Source organism: Penicillium pulvis (assembly GCF_028828015.1).
Source record: "Penicillium pulvis strain IBT 33274 chromosome Unknown scaffold_8_segment0_segment0, whole genome shotgun sequence".
Classification (NCBI taxonomy): domain Eukaryota; kingdom Fungi; phylum Ascomycota; class Eurotiomycetes; order Eurotiales; family Aspergillaceae; genus Penicillium; species Penicillium pulvis.
The window spans coordinates 5,601,101-5,617,442 of record NW_026643080.1 but is presented as its reverse complement, the minus strand read 5'-3'; the positions used below and the strand labels follow the sequence as shown (position 1 = coordinate 5,617,442).

Genomic DNA, 16,342 nt, shown 5'->3' with positions numbered 1-16,342 from the left:
GGTGAAGATTGAGGGGCGGAAAGAGGGACTGATTCAATGAGGTTCAAGTCAAGAGAGAGATGAGCCGGAGCGGTGCGCTTGGCAGAACGAGACCCGCGCTAAGCCCAAAATGGTAGGGCCTTAGCTCCTCCCGCCTTCGACGAAACTGATAACTCTCTCCACCACACCTCGACACAAAGAAGCTCACAACAATGCCCCCTCCTGTTGGCAGATACGGGCCTTCGGGCCTCGGCGCTCCTTATTCCCTCCAACAGGCACATCTCCAATCTCAACACCCCCACGCTCAATCCGCGAACTCGGCTCTCCCGCCCCCTTCACTCGGCGGCCACCCTGGGTTCGCCGGTAACCCCAACACCAACATCAATCCTTTCACACTCGCTGGCGCAGGCGTCTCCAATGGCATGTCAGTAGCCGGATTTACGGGGGCTGATGGTGGCGGTACGGGACTCGCGAGTCATGCGGCGCAGCTGGGGTTCGCGCGGGGAGCACAGATGCAACAGCAGCAACTACACCAGGGTCACGACGGACGCTTAGCGCTGGACTCGAAGGCGGGTGCAGTGAAATCACGGATTCGCGACGTGTGGAAGCACAATCTGGCTCACGAAATGGCGGTATTAAGATCGCTAGTGGATAAGTACCCATACATTAGCATGGTAAGTAGACATGCCTCCTGCAATATACACTGTGCAGATCTCCCGACTACGGGCGGAGATACGCAGTGCCGCAATTTACGAAATATTAATCGACTATCAGGATACGGAGTTCCCTGGCATCGTTGCTCGACCGATCGGCTCCTTCTCGACCAAAGCAGACTACCACTACCAAACCCTCCGGTGTAATGTCGACCTGTTGAAGATGATCCAGTTAGGGATTACACTGTTCAATGAAGATGGGGAAGTTGCTCCAGCTATATCCACCGACGCGAACGGTCAAGCATACGGCAACTCAATGGTCCCAGCTCCATGCACATGGCAGTTCAACTTCCGCTTTTCGCTAGAGGGAGATATGTACGCGCAGGACTCGACAACGATGCTCGCCAAGTCTGGCATTGACTTCAGTCAACACGAGAAGAATGGAATTGATCCGTTTGAGTTCGGGTCATTGCTGATCAGCTCAGGCCTGGTGCTGTTGGATGATGTCCACTGGGTGTCATTCCATTCTGGATACGACTTCGGCTACCTGATGAAGATAATGCTCTGCTCACCCTTGCCCGAACGCGAGGAGGAATTCCACGACCTCCTCAACATCTTCTTCCCCTCCTTATACGACATTAAGTACCTGATGAAACATGCTGGTCGCAATCAAGCTGTCAACGACTCACCTCTCACACCGGCTGCTATCCAGATCCTCACAAATTTGGGCCAAAAATCCGGTTTGCAAGATATCGCGGACGAGCTTGGTGTCAAGCGTGTCGGAATCGCTCATCAAGCAGGCTCCGATTCTTTGGTAACGGGTGAGATCTACTGGAAGATGCGCCAGATGGTGTTCAACGGTACAATCGACGACAGCAAGTACTCCGGCCAGATTTGGGGTCTTAATGGACATATGCCTGCGATGACCTACAATATGGCTCAGCAAACTCCCAACCTCAACGGGGCCACAATCTACTCCGGAGCCGGCACCCCTAGCACCCCCAACACTGCACACCTCGCAATGGGCGCTAACACACCGCAACACCCTGGCTCTGGCTATCATACTCCCAGCGGGATGACAGGCAAGGCATGAGGTAGTAACAATGTGGACTAGGTTTTCAATGATATGATATGAATGCATGTACATAAGCACGGGGCTCTTGTGCTGGTTTCTTCGATCTTCAGCATTGTCCTTCTGGCCTGTCGCGTTGCATGGGTTCCATTTACTGCGGTCTCTATGTCTCTGGTGGCGGTGTTTCGGATAGGAGGGTGTATGGTGTTTGTAGTTTTTTGATTTGGCTGGTATCAGAATCCATGTGAGAGGCGTTCGGGCTCTCGTGGTCCTTTTGCCACTTTTCTCTATTTTTTTTCTTCTCCCTTTCTGTTTCCATTTGGCCGTGGTCGATTTCTGTATCTCATCGATGTATCGGACATAGGAGTTATGTACAGTGGGATCTTTCTAATTTCGTGTGTTGTTTTCCTAGGAAAGTATCCTGAACATATCCATTCTACTACTTTTCCTATTGCATTCCATGCTGCTTCCTCTGTAAGTAAATACAGTAAGCCAGTCGACAGTATTAATAATATAGCAACTTGGATCGCCTATGGCGAACCGACTTCAAGATCAGATCAAAAGAAGACCCATGTATTTGAAAGGCCCTGCAAAGAAACAAACAACGCAAACCCCAACTCCAAACCGAACAAAGAAATTCGATGGAACCCCAAAGGAGACTGGAAGAAACCACATCAGACAACAAAATGGTAAATACGTGCTCATAATCCTCAAATGAACCAGGAACTAGGTATTAACGAAATCTTCAGTCGCGACCAAACATTGGCGCCCTAGTCGTCGCCATCTTCCTTACCACAGCTGCGATCGCGTACGCGCGCACAGGCACCATTCAGCAATCCCTCGAATCCCTCCCTACAAACACCTCCCTAGTCATTGCTCTCTTCTCTTTCGTTGGCGGCGCTCTAGATTCCATACGCACCAAAAGCCCTGCACCGATCATTCTAGGCCACATCTTTAGCGCTGTCTATGCTGTTAGCTTTGCGCGCCTGAGCGCGGGCCAGCCCTCCGGTGCTGAGATTGGATTATTCGGGTCCTTCGTTTTGACTATTATTCCGATGATAGCACCTGCCGATTGGAGTTTGATTCCTAAGGAATTGGGATACGTTGGAGGATATGGAGTTGCTGTGTTTGCGAATGCTTACGGGGGCTTCGGGTTGGCTGTGACGTTACTCTTTTCGTTAGTGATGTTGGCCTTCAGGGATGACATTAGGCAGATACAGAGTCGAGTCGATGCTTAGATTGTTCTAAGAGGTGAGTATGTAAGAAATAAAATGTCCATATTGCATGTTCTTGTATGGTTTTCGGCTTAGAATCGCCTATGACGATATGCTCTCCTGGCAAGACGCTGCTGGATTCTGCAAGTTCATTTTCCATGCACCTAAAGTAGCACAAATGATTCATTGATATTTTCGCGGCCCCAAATATTCCCAGTCCCTCGCCAGTGCCAATTGTGCAAGATGGAGTCTTTCATCCTCCGGATCCTCAAAGTGTCTCTGCGCTGTAAGTTGTTCACCACTATCTGGCCGGACAAAGTATTTTGAATCCACCTCGCATTGTGTATATGCATTGGGCATTTTGCCCTCATACAAGAACTCGCGCAAGATTTTCGCGACGCAAGTGGACGCCACTGCAACAGAACAGTGACCATAGCCTTTGACCTCGACGATCTGCGAGTCCACGAATGCATCGTTGGCTGATCGGGCCGATATGAGTGGACACACAGGGTCGTAGGTTGTCGAGAGGATCAATAGTGGATGTGCCGTCTTGACGCCTTTGCGGGGCACGTATGAATGTGTCTTTGGCACATCCCAATGCTGTTTTAAGAAGTATGGCTTGATAAATGTACCAATGAACATACTTTGGTTGAGCCATGGCATGATCCAGTCAAGCATTTGCTGTTTACTCTGGGGCCAATGATCAGGACCACTGAGCCCGTCATTCAGAGTCACAAAGTCATTCGATTCATCCAGGCTTTTTTCGTCGGTCCCATACGCCAGGAAAGCATCGGTCGCGTTTCCTTGGATGAGTTTGTATAGGTTGTCAGCTAGGGAGAACCATGTTGGAGGTTTGTATAAGGCCGGAAAGAAGCCATTATATAAGATCATTTCATAGTCGAGTACGCCGTAGTAAGTGTTGTTTATGTAGACACTGATTGGTTCCACCTTAAGTGTCTCCATGTAAGAGATTACTGTCTGGTGCAGTGTTTCTGTGGATGTCGCCAGTGATGATAGCTCGCAGTTTTTGATGCCAGCCTTCATGCATTCGTCAAAGAAGCCGTTAAGCACAGCGTCCGTATCAACCATTGCTTCCAACTCGATGTTCTTTTCGTACCATTCAAACTGGTTCACGACTCCATCGATAATGACACGCTTTGATCTTTCCGGAAATAGGCTTGCGTACGTCTGCCCAAGCAGAGTGCCATAGCTGAACCCCCAATAGAACATATCATCCTGGCCAAGCGCATCCAATATGCTGTTCATGTCGGCTGCCGTCTGCGGGGTGTTGATATATTCACCATATTCGCCCATCGTATCAGAACAGGCTTTGCCATGATTCTGTGACCATGCAAAGACCTCAGAGCTATCTCGTGAGATATTGGTCGCTCGAACGCGTGACAGCTCATGTCGCGTCTTGGCATCGGGATAGCAAGAGGCCGCAGGCGTTGAGCTATTGACACCGCGAGGATCAAATGATACCAGGTGGAAACCTTCGCCAACCAGTGCCTTGAGCTGTTCGCCGCGGCGGTACAGAAACTCAAAGCCGCTCCCCCCGGGTCCGCCAGGATTGAGGAGGAGATTTGGACTCCCTTTTTTGCCGGAGAGACGAATGAGTGGTATAGTGAAGGTCTTGTTTCCTGAATTCTCAGGGTCAAATTGATCCATCGGAACTTCGATGCTGGCGCACTGGAGTGGGCTACCCGAGAGATCTCCACATGGGTGCCACATGGTGGGTTCCGTGGAGAACTGATCTCTATGTCCACACCACGGCCGCCATTCTTTCGTCAGGCCATTGAATTCCGATACAAGCAGCAGCCCGAATAATGCTGCCACTGACAGAAGAGCCCAGCGTTTCAGGTGTTGAAGTCGCGATTGTGGTTTCCAGGCATATATCACTTCCGAACATTTCTCTTCCATGATGCCGTTGCGAAAATCAATCGTTGACTCGGAGAAATTTTACTAGCTCAGGAGGGATTTTTCTGGGACCGCCACGGAGCGGGGTAGTTGCACGATTCAAAAATATCGCGTTGTATGACTGGCGTAACGTTGGATGGGGGCTTGTCGTTAAGAAGTCGCGATGCGCCGCTTGATAGAAAAGAAAAAGGAAACGATATCTCCCTAATATCTAGGCTGCAACCCTAAAAGCTAGTTTACTATCTTTCAAGCTCTCCAATGCTACCAGAAGCCAGGATTTTCACAGTGGTCTTTGACGTAAGATACTCTACAAGGATCTCTAGGCAACGTCCGGACCACTGGACCTGTCCGTCGGTAGACCCACGGCCCCACTATGCAATGATCCTCCCTATCTATCGTCCATGGATCGCTTCGTGCAAAAAGCTAGCCTGCATAATCAAATCACACCATGGTGGATTGTGATCAAGGTCGTATTTTCAAAGGGATTTAAAAAAGCCAATAAAAAGATTCCTATTAATCGAGTAGAGAGAAAGTCCGCCTCCTTGCTCGGCGCCGATTTGGTGCTTTAGGGATCTAGCAACTGATGGATATAAACATTCAAGTGAAACTTTTCGCTTTCCAAGGTCTATAGATCCTTTAGTGGGAGATATTTGCCCAGGAAAATTTGAGAGAATTCATAACCTTGGAACTTCTTACCCGTTTCTGAGACATATAATGTGATAGGTTTACGGCCTAGGATTCTACGCCGGAGCTTTTGGGATACTAGAAAGCACCTATTGCTAACACACTCAAGTTTGTCCTTGGAGCTAGGTCTTCATCTTTATATCACTAATATCATATAATCTCACACTCCATGCGATATGTACTTCATGATAATCCTTGAAGTACTCAAGAATCATGTGATCTGTCCCCTTCCCTACTTTGCCCCGCATGATATGGCTGCCCAGGTGCCTAACTTACGATATATTTTTCTAGCATTAGCATTTTCATTTGGAAGACCTCCATCTGTAATCAATCAGTTTTTCAAGGATTAAGCGATCGCGTGAATTTTCTATGGATATTCACCGTCAAGTCTGACTGTAAGATCACTTGTTTGATTTGCAATTTGTCAACGGCCTCTGATAAAAAATTAAACAGACAGCAAAATAAACAACGAGAACAAGTTGCCCTTTCATCCCTCTGCCTAAATGCCATACACTTCAGCACTAGAAACTACCGCAGCCGCCGCGTCGGCAAAGATCAGGCCATATATCCTACGGACTTCGCATGATCGATATCCTTGGCTCTTTATATCCCCTAGCAGTAGAGAAGACGTGCGCGCGGTCGTGGAATGCCTGTTCAAAGTATTCATTTCTAAATCAATTGATTAAAGGGATGCTGACCCGGCTAATAGGACGCATCGAAATTACAAGCTATATCCAATGAAACTGGAATACAATTCGGTGATGACCCGTGGCACACTGTGGAGGATTTCTACCCTGTCGTTTGGACTACGAGGGCAGGAATGCTGGATCCCCCGTTCCCCAATAATTACTTGGTTGTCGTTGGCTTGGACTACGTCGACAACAATAATGGACTTCCTCAAATCAACAAAGCCTCCTTATCACCTGGAGAGCTTCTTGTCATGCCGCATGATAAGCCAATAAAGCTAACTGAGGGTAGTGGAGGGACGTCTCTCTTTATACTTTTCAAAATGTAATATATCGTGGCTGCCATCAATCGCTGGTCGACCACTTGTACTGGATTCTTTATTGCATTCATTGATGTGTTCCGATGATGCCATGACAGAGTCTTTTGCGGATCTCTGAAGATTGGAAGGATATTCAATAGTATTAGTAAAATGAATCCAATCCTTCATAATGAAGTATCTTCGTTGGGTTAGTGACATCCTTAGCAGTACCTCAGCATATAAATTATCGGTTGGTCTCTTCAATACGCTCATTGCTTCTTTATCTCCACAGACTTACCACCACATGTACTATGACGCAGCACCAAGTTTGTCTGCAATGAATACCGTTTTCCCAAAACTCTTTTGAGCAAATCATTGCCAATGACGGCATCTTCCAAGTTTACACGACTTGACATATTGCTTGTAGGTCCGAACCCGAAACCCCGCAGCCGTGACTTCCCCGCAATAATTTCTCCGCGATGCTAAAACCGGGGCTCGGATGGGACTTAAGCCAATTAGGCATGAAATGATTTAGAGCGTGGGGTGATTGTGCCCACTTCTCGGCTCAAGAACGACTCAAACGAGTATGCAGCTCCGACTCGGCTTAATAAGGTATTAAAGTGACGCTGCGATTCGAGGGACTATCTGTAAGAGTTTGTTTGACTATATATAAGTACGTAACATGCTTTTGGATCATTAAATTTCAACTTCTCAACTTCTCTGGGAGGCATCTGCTGTGTGCTCTGGATCGACATGTTTCTATCTCTCTCTCTTATCCTGGTATGTGCGAGCATCGTGTCCAGTGCGGTGACTGTCACAAGAACAGATCAAGGACCAACTGGATATGAGGTGACTATTACCTACCAGAACGCGAGCGTGAGCAACGTTATAATTTCTGGCCTGCCACACCTGACCGATCAATACTCGACTTCCTGGTGGTCGTGGTCAGACTTTGATCTGAGTGAATACAAACCTGGGGATTTTCCTCGGGATCCTCTCATTGGCTCGTACTACGTGATGAACAAAACGAAACCTGGGGTGTTCACTTGGACACGACCGCTCTTCAGCGGAACGTTCCAGTATTCTTTCCTCCTCGACTGTGCTCAGCCCATTCTGTGCAACACAACAACGGGCCAGGAGATTACGGATCCAACCAATCCACCCTTTGAGAGCGTGCCTGGCTCAGAGTTAATCTCCACGTTCCAGGTCCCATACCATCACGACTTTCAGTTTTATCCAGATCAAAACATCAATCAAGACTATGCGCTCCCTTACGGTACAAATTCCAGCAAAGGTAGCATCAATTTTGAGACCTATCATTCCCCTGGATCCATAAGTCCATCACCAGGTATCCATGACTACGTTGTTTACCTGCCAGCGGGGTACAACGGGAACGATACTACCAAAGAGTATCCACTGCTGTACCTTTCTCATGGCGGTAATGGAGCCGCAGCAGACTGGCAGAACCAGGCCTACGTTTCAAACATGTTGGATCGTCTGATCGGTGACGGCCATATGGAAGCGACTGTGGTCGTGATGCCAACTTGGTATGGTATCTTGCCCAACACCACCAACCCACAAGCTCTGCTGCAGCGCAATTATCCCGATCCACCCACCACCGCCTCGCTCTACAGCAAATACTTGTTCCCTCACATTGAGTCGAACTACCGCGTTAGCAACGAATCCAGCCGGAGAGCCTTCGCCGGTCTCTCGCAAGGTTCGTTTTTGACGTACAGCTTCTACGTTAATTATACTTCCTACTTTGGATATTATGGCATCATGTCCGGTGGGCCCGCAACGAATTCTGAGAATGACGCGCCCTCTCTGAGTGGCTATGTCAACTCATCTATGGTAGCTTCGAACCCGGACCTTTTGACCCGCGGTATATTTGTGTCGTATGGCCAGTATGATATCTTGTTTACGGATGCTCGAAGGTTGCAGCAGGCACTTGATGACGTTGGCGTGGTTTATGTGACTCGATTTGTCCCGTGGGCATTTCACTTTTGGAACAATTGGCAAGATTCCTTCTGGCATATGGGACGCATGGCACTGTGGAAGCCAATTCCGTTTACAAAATCTACTGGTCACGGCCAATAAGGTCTTCTTTGGTATACTATGCTGTAGTCTGATGCAAGTCATTTGATGGCAGTATCAAGACCTTAGCATTAGCAAATGAAATCAACTATCTACAGAGATGAGATCTTGAGCCTTAATCCCAAGTATTTAATGTTGATGGTTTTTTTCTGGGTGAGCTTACAAGGATTAATTGAAACAAAGGGTTAGTTTCGTGGAATATGATAAATGGCAGGGAAAATCCCTGGTCAATCCGGTGGCAATGAGAAAGAGAGTTGAGACCGTAGATGATCTACTTTGACATACTGTAGACAGGTCACAAATACTATTCTGACCACAATCTCTGGAGTGATCATAGACAATACTAAAAATACAGTTGGTCGATTCCCCACCATTAATGATTGGCCGCTTCTTTGTGTCGAGATTTTCTAACTGGAAGCAAGGGGCGGGGTGCTGTTGAGCTCAGAATATAGGAGATTTCGCTCAAGTCCGTGGAATGCTTGAGCCAAAATCTAGGCTGGTCTTCCCGATCTCGGAATCTCCTAATCTCAACATCCAAGAAATCCTGCTGATGGGCCGGTCGGTTCAGCTGGGTCAAGAGCAAAGAAGATCGCCACATTTTCAACTGCTATCATTGGTTAGGTCTGCCCTTGCGTTCGTTCATTGCTTTTTCTTCCAAACCACCGCCTTTGCCACATGTCACACGGAATAATAAACAAGGAAGGGATGTTCATCTGCATCGAACTGTTGCGGGGTCGGACAGATAATGACTTCGGACTTGACACGGTAAGGGGGCCAGTGAAACGAGCTTATTCGGCCTCTCGTGTGCCGAATTTGAATTCTAGTATTTTATTTGCTCTCATAGTTTTCTAAGCCGAAAGGGACGAAGAATGGAACCGAATTGTATCCGTTCAATCCGACTGAACTACAGCATTCATCCCTGGAGTATCATGCACATGACGTTTATGCGCAGGATGCGCAATGCAAGCCGAGCCAGCTGCCCAGGTGGTTGTGCCTGCTTAATCTCTCAAACCTCGGCAAAAATGGCAATGTTTCATGCATACCTCAGAATCAGGTAGCACTTGAGAGAAAATATATCAATACAGGGCTTTCGCTCTTGAAGACAAATACTTTTGCTTCTCCTTCACTCCGAACTGTCGCTTGTGTTACTCGAGGCTCCAGTCATGTCAAAGCATTACGTTGACAGCCCCTTCAATTCTCCAAGTTCAATTGACAAAGAGAAGCCAGATGTTGGGAATGGGTCTTTCAGCTCATTCTCGGACGTGGAGACACAGAGGGCGATCAAAGGAAGCGAAAACTTCCACCGACTTGGCTGGAAACGCCTGACGATTGTCCTTATTGTCGAGGCGATAGCTCTGGGGAGCCTTAGTCTTCCCGCGGCATTTGCCACACTTGGCATGGTTGGAGGTGTTGTCGCAACTGTTGGGATTGGCCTGGTTGCGACATACGCCAGTTACATCGTTGGTCAAGTGAAAATCAAATATCCCAAGGTGGAACACTATGGCGACATCGGAAGGCTCGTTCTAGGAGATTTGGGATTCTGGATAATCACAGTGGTTTTCATGCTCAGCTTGTTGCTGAATGCTGGTTCACATTGTCTTACAGGTATCATTGCGCTAAAAGACATCACTGGGAGCAGTGTTTGTACCATCGTTTTTGGGCTGGTGTCCGCCTTGATTCTCATCTGCCTATCCATTCCACCAACTTTCGCCGACATCGCCGTGCTGGGCTATATTGACTTCGCTTCGATCATAATTGCCATCGGCATCACTATCATTGCCACAGGTATTCAGCGCACTCAGACTCCAGGGGGTATGTCCAGCTCAAACTGGTCGGCCTGGCCAAAAGAAGGCACGAGTTTCTCAACGGGGATGGTGGCTATCAACAACATTGTCTTCGCATTCTCATTTGCACCCGCCTTGCCATCCTTCATGAACGAGATGAAAGCACCCAAAGATTACACCAAAGCTGTGTATGCTCTGGGAGGGATTGAAATCGTCCTCTACACGCTGATTGGCTCGCTGGTGTACGTTTTTGTCGGTCAGGATGTGCAGTCCCCGGCTTTACTGTCTGCGGGGCCGCTGGTCTCGCGGATAGCCTTTGGCATAGCCCTTCCAGTCATTTTTATCTCTGGCTCTATCAACGTCAGCCTCACTGCTCGCTACCTGCATACGACTATCTATCGGGACTCGGTCATACGTTATGTGAACACGAAAGCGGGCTGGATCACCTGGATCTCGCTCGTGACGGTCTTGACATTACTTTCATGGGTAGTTGCTGAAGCGATTCCCGTGTTTTCCGACATCTTATCCATCTGCGCTGCTTTATTCGCCTCAGGGCTATGCTTTTACGTACCCCCGGTATTGTGGGTTGTTCTTTTGAAGGAAGGCAGTTGGTTTTCAGGGCACAATATTCGAACTGCTTTTTACAATGCGTTTGTATTCGTGTTTGGGATTGGAGTTCTCGTTTGTGGCATGTACGCCAGTGTTGTCAGTTTGGTAAGTACCATCACGTACCATGGGCTTTCTTTTCGAGTTTCACTAACTTTTTGAGTAGATTCAAGCCAGCAACGACGGTGTTGGTAGACCTTTTTCGTGTTCGTCCAGTTAGATTTATCGGAGATAACAGGCCAACGACTAGAGAGTAGACAGCCTACATGCCAAGGGGATAGAAGCGTGATACTTTAAACAAAACCTCTTTGTACAAAACGCACCGCCGTAACAACAACTATACTAAGCCACCATAATAATGACGTATCGAGCGCTTGGTATTATGATGCCCACGTGCCACAAAACCTCAGTGTCACCGAGTAAAGTTTGGGAGCATTGGCGCGGTAGATCGTATCTTTATTCATCGATCTGCGTGACACGCTGTTGAGTGCAGCTCGCCACAATTCGGGCTCAACACAAGGAAACTATGAGGGTTGGGCGTTGTAGAGGCACACGAATACCTGCGAAAGGTCGCATTTAGAGCCACTGGTGAGATTACACAGCACGTTACACAGAGATCTGACACGTTACAATAACGGCAATGGTAAATTTCCATTCATTGTTTTCACAAAGATCGCCGACTCTCAGACCCTGTTCCGTTCCGCGCCTTGGCTTCAGCCCCAGAAACCATGACCCACAATCAAACCAGCGAACTATTTGTCGCAGATGATTCAATATCAGCGCTAGGTTGTATTGGTCCATGCGGCCCCTTTTTAGGGGTTCAACTGCCCCACATCTATTTCCCACGGTCCACGGTCCACAGCCATCCTCCCACTCTAAATGTTTCCTTGTCCGATGGACCCAGAACCACACTTCGGACGCTGGCATGGTTGGCCTTTTAATTTTAGTCGCCTTCACAACGCCTGCACTTGCCCAGTCCAACTCAACGGCTCTCGAGGGCTGGCAGTTCGATGACGATTCACGCTCAAGTTGGGACATTTTCTGGACCTGCCTTTCAACAATTCTTGCATGCACATGGACTGCGCTCCATTTGGCAGTTCCAAAGAGAGACGATGCAGAGAGCACCCAGATAATTTGGAAGCTTATATCATGGATATGTGCCGTTCTCGCCCCGGAGCTGATGGCTGGGCTCGCGGCTGAGGAGCTTTTAAGGGTGAGGGCAATAGTTGCGCGCTGTAATACTGCGTTTTGCAAGCTGTCCAATGAGTCCATTAGGCCAGTCTCATTACCCCTTGAGACTCCAGCTAGAGAGGAACAGGGCTCTGGTGGAGAAGAGACCTCACACAAGGAGAAAATTACGCCAATTCAGCCAAAAGAGGCCTCAACACGCGAAGAAGAGGCTTCGAAAAAAGAGGAACAGGCTTCAAGTGAGGATGAACCCAAACCATCAGCTGTTTGGTGGTCTACAGTCCAGGGATTCTGTTTGGTCATGAATGGAGTCCTTATTCAGACCAAAGACGGTTGGACCTACCCAGTTCAACCGAATAATGTCGTTCCATTCATCGAGGCTGGCGTCGTGAAGCCGTATCACTTGAGAGTCCGCGACATCGAAGACCGAGCCAAAGCCGACTCTTTTGCAAAAGGATTTACCTTGTTGCAGAGCCTTTGGGTGACTTGCAACATAATTGCAAGGCGCGCATATAGCTTACCAATCTCGCCACTTGAGTATTCAACCGTGGCATATGTTGCCTGTGCTGCCGTCACTTATATAACATGGTGGCATAAGCCAAGAGACATGACAACCCCCATCCTTATATTCTTAGCATACGACAAAGACGATACAGATATGCCATTACAGATCAGGAAGACCCTGAATGAGGGACACGGATCTTGGGTTCAATCACATAAAGCTGTGCCAGAAGACTCATCTTCGCTACTGGAAAACTTGCTCATGCCGCTAAGAATAGCGGGGAGATTACTCATATTGCCCTTCACGCCGAAAGGATGGACATTAATTATCGAATCTGTTACCAAGTCCCTGGCGAATATGAAGGAGACCTCGTTAAGCAATGATCCACCTCCAAGCAGCCACCACCAAGATGAGGAAAATGCTCTACCACCGAAGCCGGTCGATGAACCCCAGCAATCATCCAACAAGGTCAGAGACCCACACGAGAGTCTGAGTATTTTGAGCAGCTTCAACCTCACCAATTTCTACATGTTCGTGGCTCTACTTTTTTGTGGAGTACATGTTGCTGCGTAAGTACTACAATCTCTAATTTCGCCTTGGCTTTGCTTAATTATTGAACTAGTTGGAACTCAGAGTTCCCGACAAAAGCCGAACAGATGTGTTGGCGAGTCTTTTCACTATTTGCGTTTTGTGTGGTCTGGCCACTTTATCTGGTACATATTTGGCTGTTTTATCGTCTCTACCGTGCCAAGGGTGATAAGAGGGCGACTGTAGAAGATGCCGATATGGCTTTAGGTCCATTGATTGCTCTGTGGGCTATTTGGTTTTGGATTTACTCAACTGCACGTTGGGGAAACCTCATTCTCATGTTTATTTCCCTCAGGGCATTACCTGCTGGGTCTTATATCACGATAGATTGGATGTCGACAATTCCTCACATCTAAGGTTCAATGACATTGTCTTGAGATAACTCAATGCGAGTTGTCCCCATCGCGCCTTACAACTCGAGATGTTACTACAATGAGTCCTATCATGAAACTGCATATGAATAGATTGACCAATCAATATCAACGGAATTAACACTCGAGCTGACTTCAGCTGCTTATATAATGATCAATTGTCCCTGAAGATATTGACATCCCAAGCTCGACTTCGAACATTTGAAAACTGATGATCTGGCAAATCCCAAGATCTCAGCGAGTCTCAGGAAGTCTAGAGTTTGCCGGATTAGTGAAATCCTCTCTATGACTGCCCGGGACTCTAAAAGTTTACTTCATCTGAGGGCGAGAGACAAATAGCCAAGGTGCCCGGCCGAATTGACGAGATTGCCCCGATTTGGTTGAACAGGGATCAACTTGTTTTTCGGAAGCGACTTCTAGGGTACTTGTCAGAAGTATTTCGATGGTCCAGACAACACCTAAGTGTTACAGCCTATAAATATTTGAATTAATTATGTTTTCCATTGTAACACCGCTAGAGTCTACCGATTCGTAGTCCCTGGATAGGAGACACCAGACTTGGTTGCTCGAAATGCTTATATTGCTCTTCGCAGCAAATCGTGAGTAGAAATCTACTATTTTGTGTCCAGTATTCACCCCCCAACAGCATCAAAATATTTTATTGCCCGAAGCTCCCGCGATTGTAGTCCCGTGGTTGTCATTGTGGGTCACGTTCGACTAGATAATAAAAAAGCCTTTGCCACCCCCAAGCTGATCTGTTCTTCAGATCTGTGGAAAGTATGATTATAACAGGTTTGTGGCACCGATGATCTCACATCATAATTGTTAACGATGGCACCATCGCGTGAACCGTTAAAGGTACTTACCAAATAGGGGGTAGTGGATCTCAATATTGTCCCAAAGAGGGAGAAATACACGGTGCTAAAATCAGCCTTATGTCGATAGCGATAAGGGGGTCATTAGAGCCGAAGCTCTCAAGGAGGGTGCTAATTCTTTCAAACGATCTAGTGCAGCTTGACGGGAGCTTAAAATCGCCACCCATAGTCTATGGTAAAGGCTAACTTTATCGGTGCGTTTCGTTAAACAAAGCTCGGCTACAAGTCTACTTCACGTAAGATTCTTCACATTCTTTGCCGAGACCAACGGCAGATGATATATGCAGAGCTAAATAATAAGAACCAGTGGCAATCATAGCTTGGCCCGAACCCTAATCCTACATCGGCTGTTTGGGTTCACCCAAATTAATTGATTGTGGTGTCCGCTGAACGCGACACCTCGCTTCATAACATCCATATAGCTTCCTCTGGGTCTAGGTCTATCTCACCGGTCGCTCCCACAAATTTGATTTTCTTCGGTATTGCGCTAGTATCACAGACCATGAGGTCAAGGCCGATTCCGATCTCCGCCTCCGCTGACTGATCGCCCATCACGCTAGCTAGTCATCTAGTGAAGTGGCGAATTCCCTGTTACTTTTTATCAAAGATGAGAGCGGAAGAGGTTTTTCCGATGGGATGTCGGGCACGGGTAGTATATCTAGCAGGAAAATACTGAATAGTACGCTTCTACACCTCTCTGGTCTGCACATATAGGTGCTGCCCACGCATATCACGTACAAACTGCGGTTGCTTGCGTTGTTGTGTTGTGTAGCTGGATCGACCCGCACATCCTCGAGTGTGCTGCTTCGAGCGTTCCCATCTTCATCAGAAATGTTAACCGAGCCGCACCCGGAATTACCGACCGGGTCCATATCATTGCTGCGACTTGCAGCCCCCGGGGCCGACCAGAAAGATCATGTGAGTAGTTCGAAATAAATGGATTTGAATTATCGCCTCAGACCTATTGAATGTCAATCAAATAAAATCTTACAAACAGAGATCTCGAAAGAGCTTTGAGAAAACCCGACCATATGGAGAGAAATAACGACATGATTACATGCTTAGAGCCATCTAGATTAGGGTTTTCTTCTCTTTTAGGCTGTAGAAAGTCTACTGACTACGGCTGACCCGAAAATAGCCTGGGGCTGTCTAGGCTCATCGTTGCGGGCTATACTCGGCTATTATACCACCCCCGGAAGCCGTCGGCATAGTAGGCTGGTACCTGAATTAGTGGAGTGGGGAAGCCCCACCGGGTAAGCTTTAGCTGCAGGATAGGCACAGACTAGTAGAGGAATTCTCTCCACCCCGGAAAGTGGACAAGAATGGTCAAGGTCGTACAGAATCGGTTGATGAGCGAATCGATGCTATATTTATCTATAATGAAGTGAGGCATGAAGAGGGATAAAATGAGCAATTAAAGGATTTATTATAAGATTGCCTGGATTGACGTGTCATGAGAAAAACAAGCAAGTTAAGTATCTTTTTTTCTCGTGCATGGTCTTCATCCGTGCACGTTTTCAGACTATCAACCAAAAATCACACCACCGCTCTACTCTTTCTGTGGCAAGCCACCAGGTGGCGCTCACTTCGAATAGACGTCTACGATGTCAGCTTCAAGCCTGTCGCTTGCTATAACCTTGTATTTCGCCTCGGTACTATCTGAAATCGCCCCACTTAGTTCTTCAAGTATATATGGAAGACATTCCTAGACGAAGAAGGCATACTGGTCAAGCTCAAGTCGTGGGCATTGCTACTGTCTCGGGCGGACCACTCTTTTGACAGACATTCTTTTCAAAACCTCATTCTTTTATACATCGCGCTCCTTTTCCG

The 16,342-nt window shown here is 47.6% G+C and overlaps 6 protein-coding genes across 6 annotated transcripts; 5 read left to right on the top strand and 1 right to left on the bottom strand.

The window, feature by feature from the left end:
- Positions 1-91: 91 nt before the first annotated feature.
- Positions 92-1,991, top strand: N7503_011533 (CCR4-NOT core DEDD family RNase subunit POP2). Its single transcript, XM_057071079.1, has 2 exons — positions 92-653; positions 754-1,991. Exons 1-2 carry the CDS (start codon positions 192-194, stop codon positions 1,723-1,725), a joined length of 1,434 nt encoding a protein of 477 aa, XP_056917690.1. The 5' UTR covers positions 92-191; the 3' UTR covers positions 1,726-1,991.
- Positions 1,992-2,390: 399 nt separating this feature from the next.
- N7503_011532 (uncharacterized protein) lies at positions 2,391-2,942 on the top strand (the record flags this gene model as incomplete). The annotated part of the gene is made up of 2 exons (XM_057071078.1): positions 2,391-2,393; positions 2,454-2,942. 2 exons carry the CDS (start codon positions 2,391-2,393, stop codon positions 2,940-2,942), a joined length of 492 nt encoding a protein of 163 aa, XP_056917689.1.
- A 159-nt stretch (positions 2,943-3,101) lies between these two features.
- On the bottom strand, positions 3,102-4,838 carry N7503_011531 (alpha/beta hydrolase; the record flags this gene model as incomplete). The annotated part of the gene is made up of 1 exon (XM_057071077.1): positions 3,102-4,838. The coding sequence occupies one exon, from the start codon at positions 4,836-4,838 to the stop codon at positions 3,102-3,104; it is 1,737 nt and encodes a 578-aa protein (XP_056917688.1).
- Positions 4,839-7,257: 2,419 nt separating this feature from the next.
- On the top strand, positions 7,258-8,601 carry N7503_011530 (uncharacterized protein; the record flags this gene model as incomplete). The annotated part of the gene is made up of 1 exon (XM_057071076.1): positions 7,258-8,601. The coding sequence occupies one exon, from the start codon at positions 7,258-7,260 to the stop codon at positions 8,599-8,601; it is 1,344 nt and encodes a 447-aa protein (XP_056917687.1).
- A 1,160-nt stretch (positions 8,602-9,761) lies between these two features.
- N7503_011529 (uncharacterized protein) lies at positions 9,762-11,208 on the top strand (the record flags this gene model as incomplete). Its single annotated transcript, XM_057071075.1, has 2 exons — positions 9,762-11,096; positions 11,155-11,208. 2 exons carry the CDS (start codon positions 9,762-9,764, stop codon positions 11,206-11,208), a joined length of 1,389 nt encoding a protein of 462 aa, XP_056917686.1.
- Positions 11,209-11,913: 705 nt separating this feature from the next.
- N7503_011528 (uncharacterized protein) lies at positions 11,914-13,251 on the top strand (the record flags this gene model as incomplete). The annotated part of the gene is made up of 1 exon (XM_057071074.1): positions 11,914-13,251. The coding sequence occupies one exon, from the start codon at positions 11,914-11,916 to the stop codon at positions 13,249-13,251; it is 1,338 nt and encodes a 445-aa protein (XP_056917685.1).
- Positions 13,252-16,342: the final 3,091 nt, after the last annotated feature.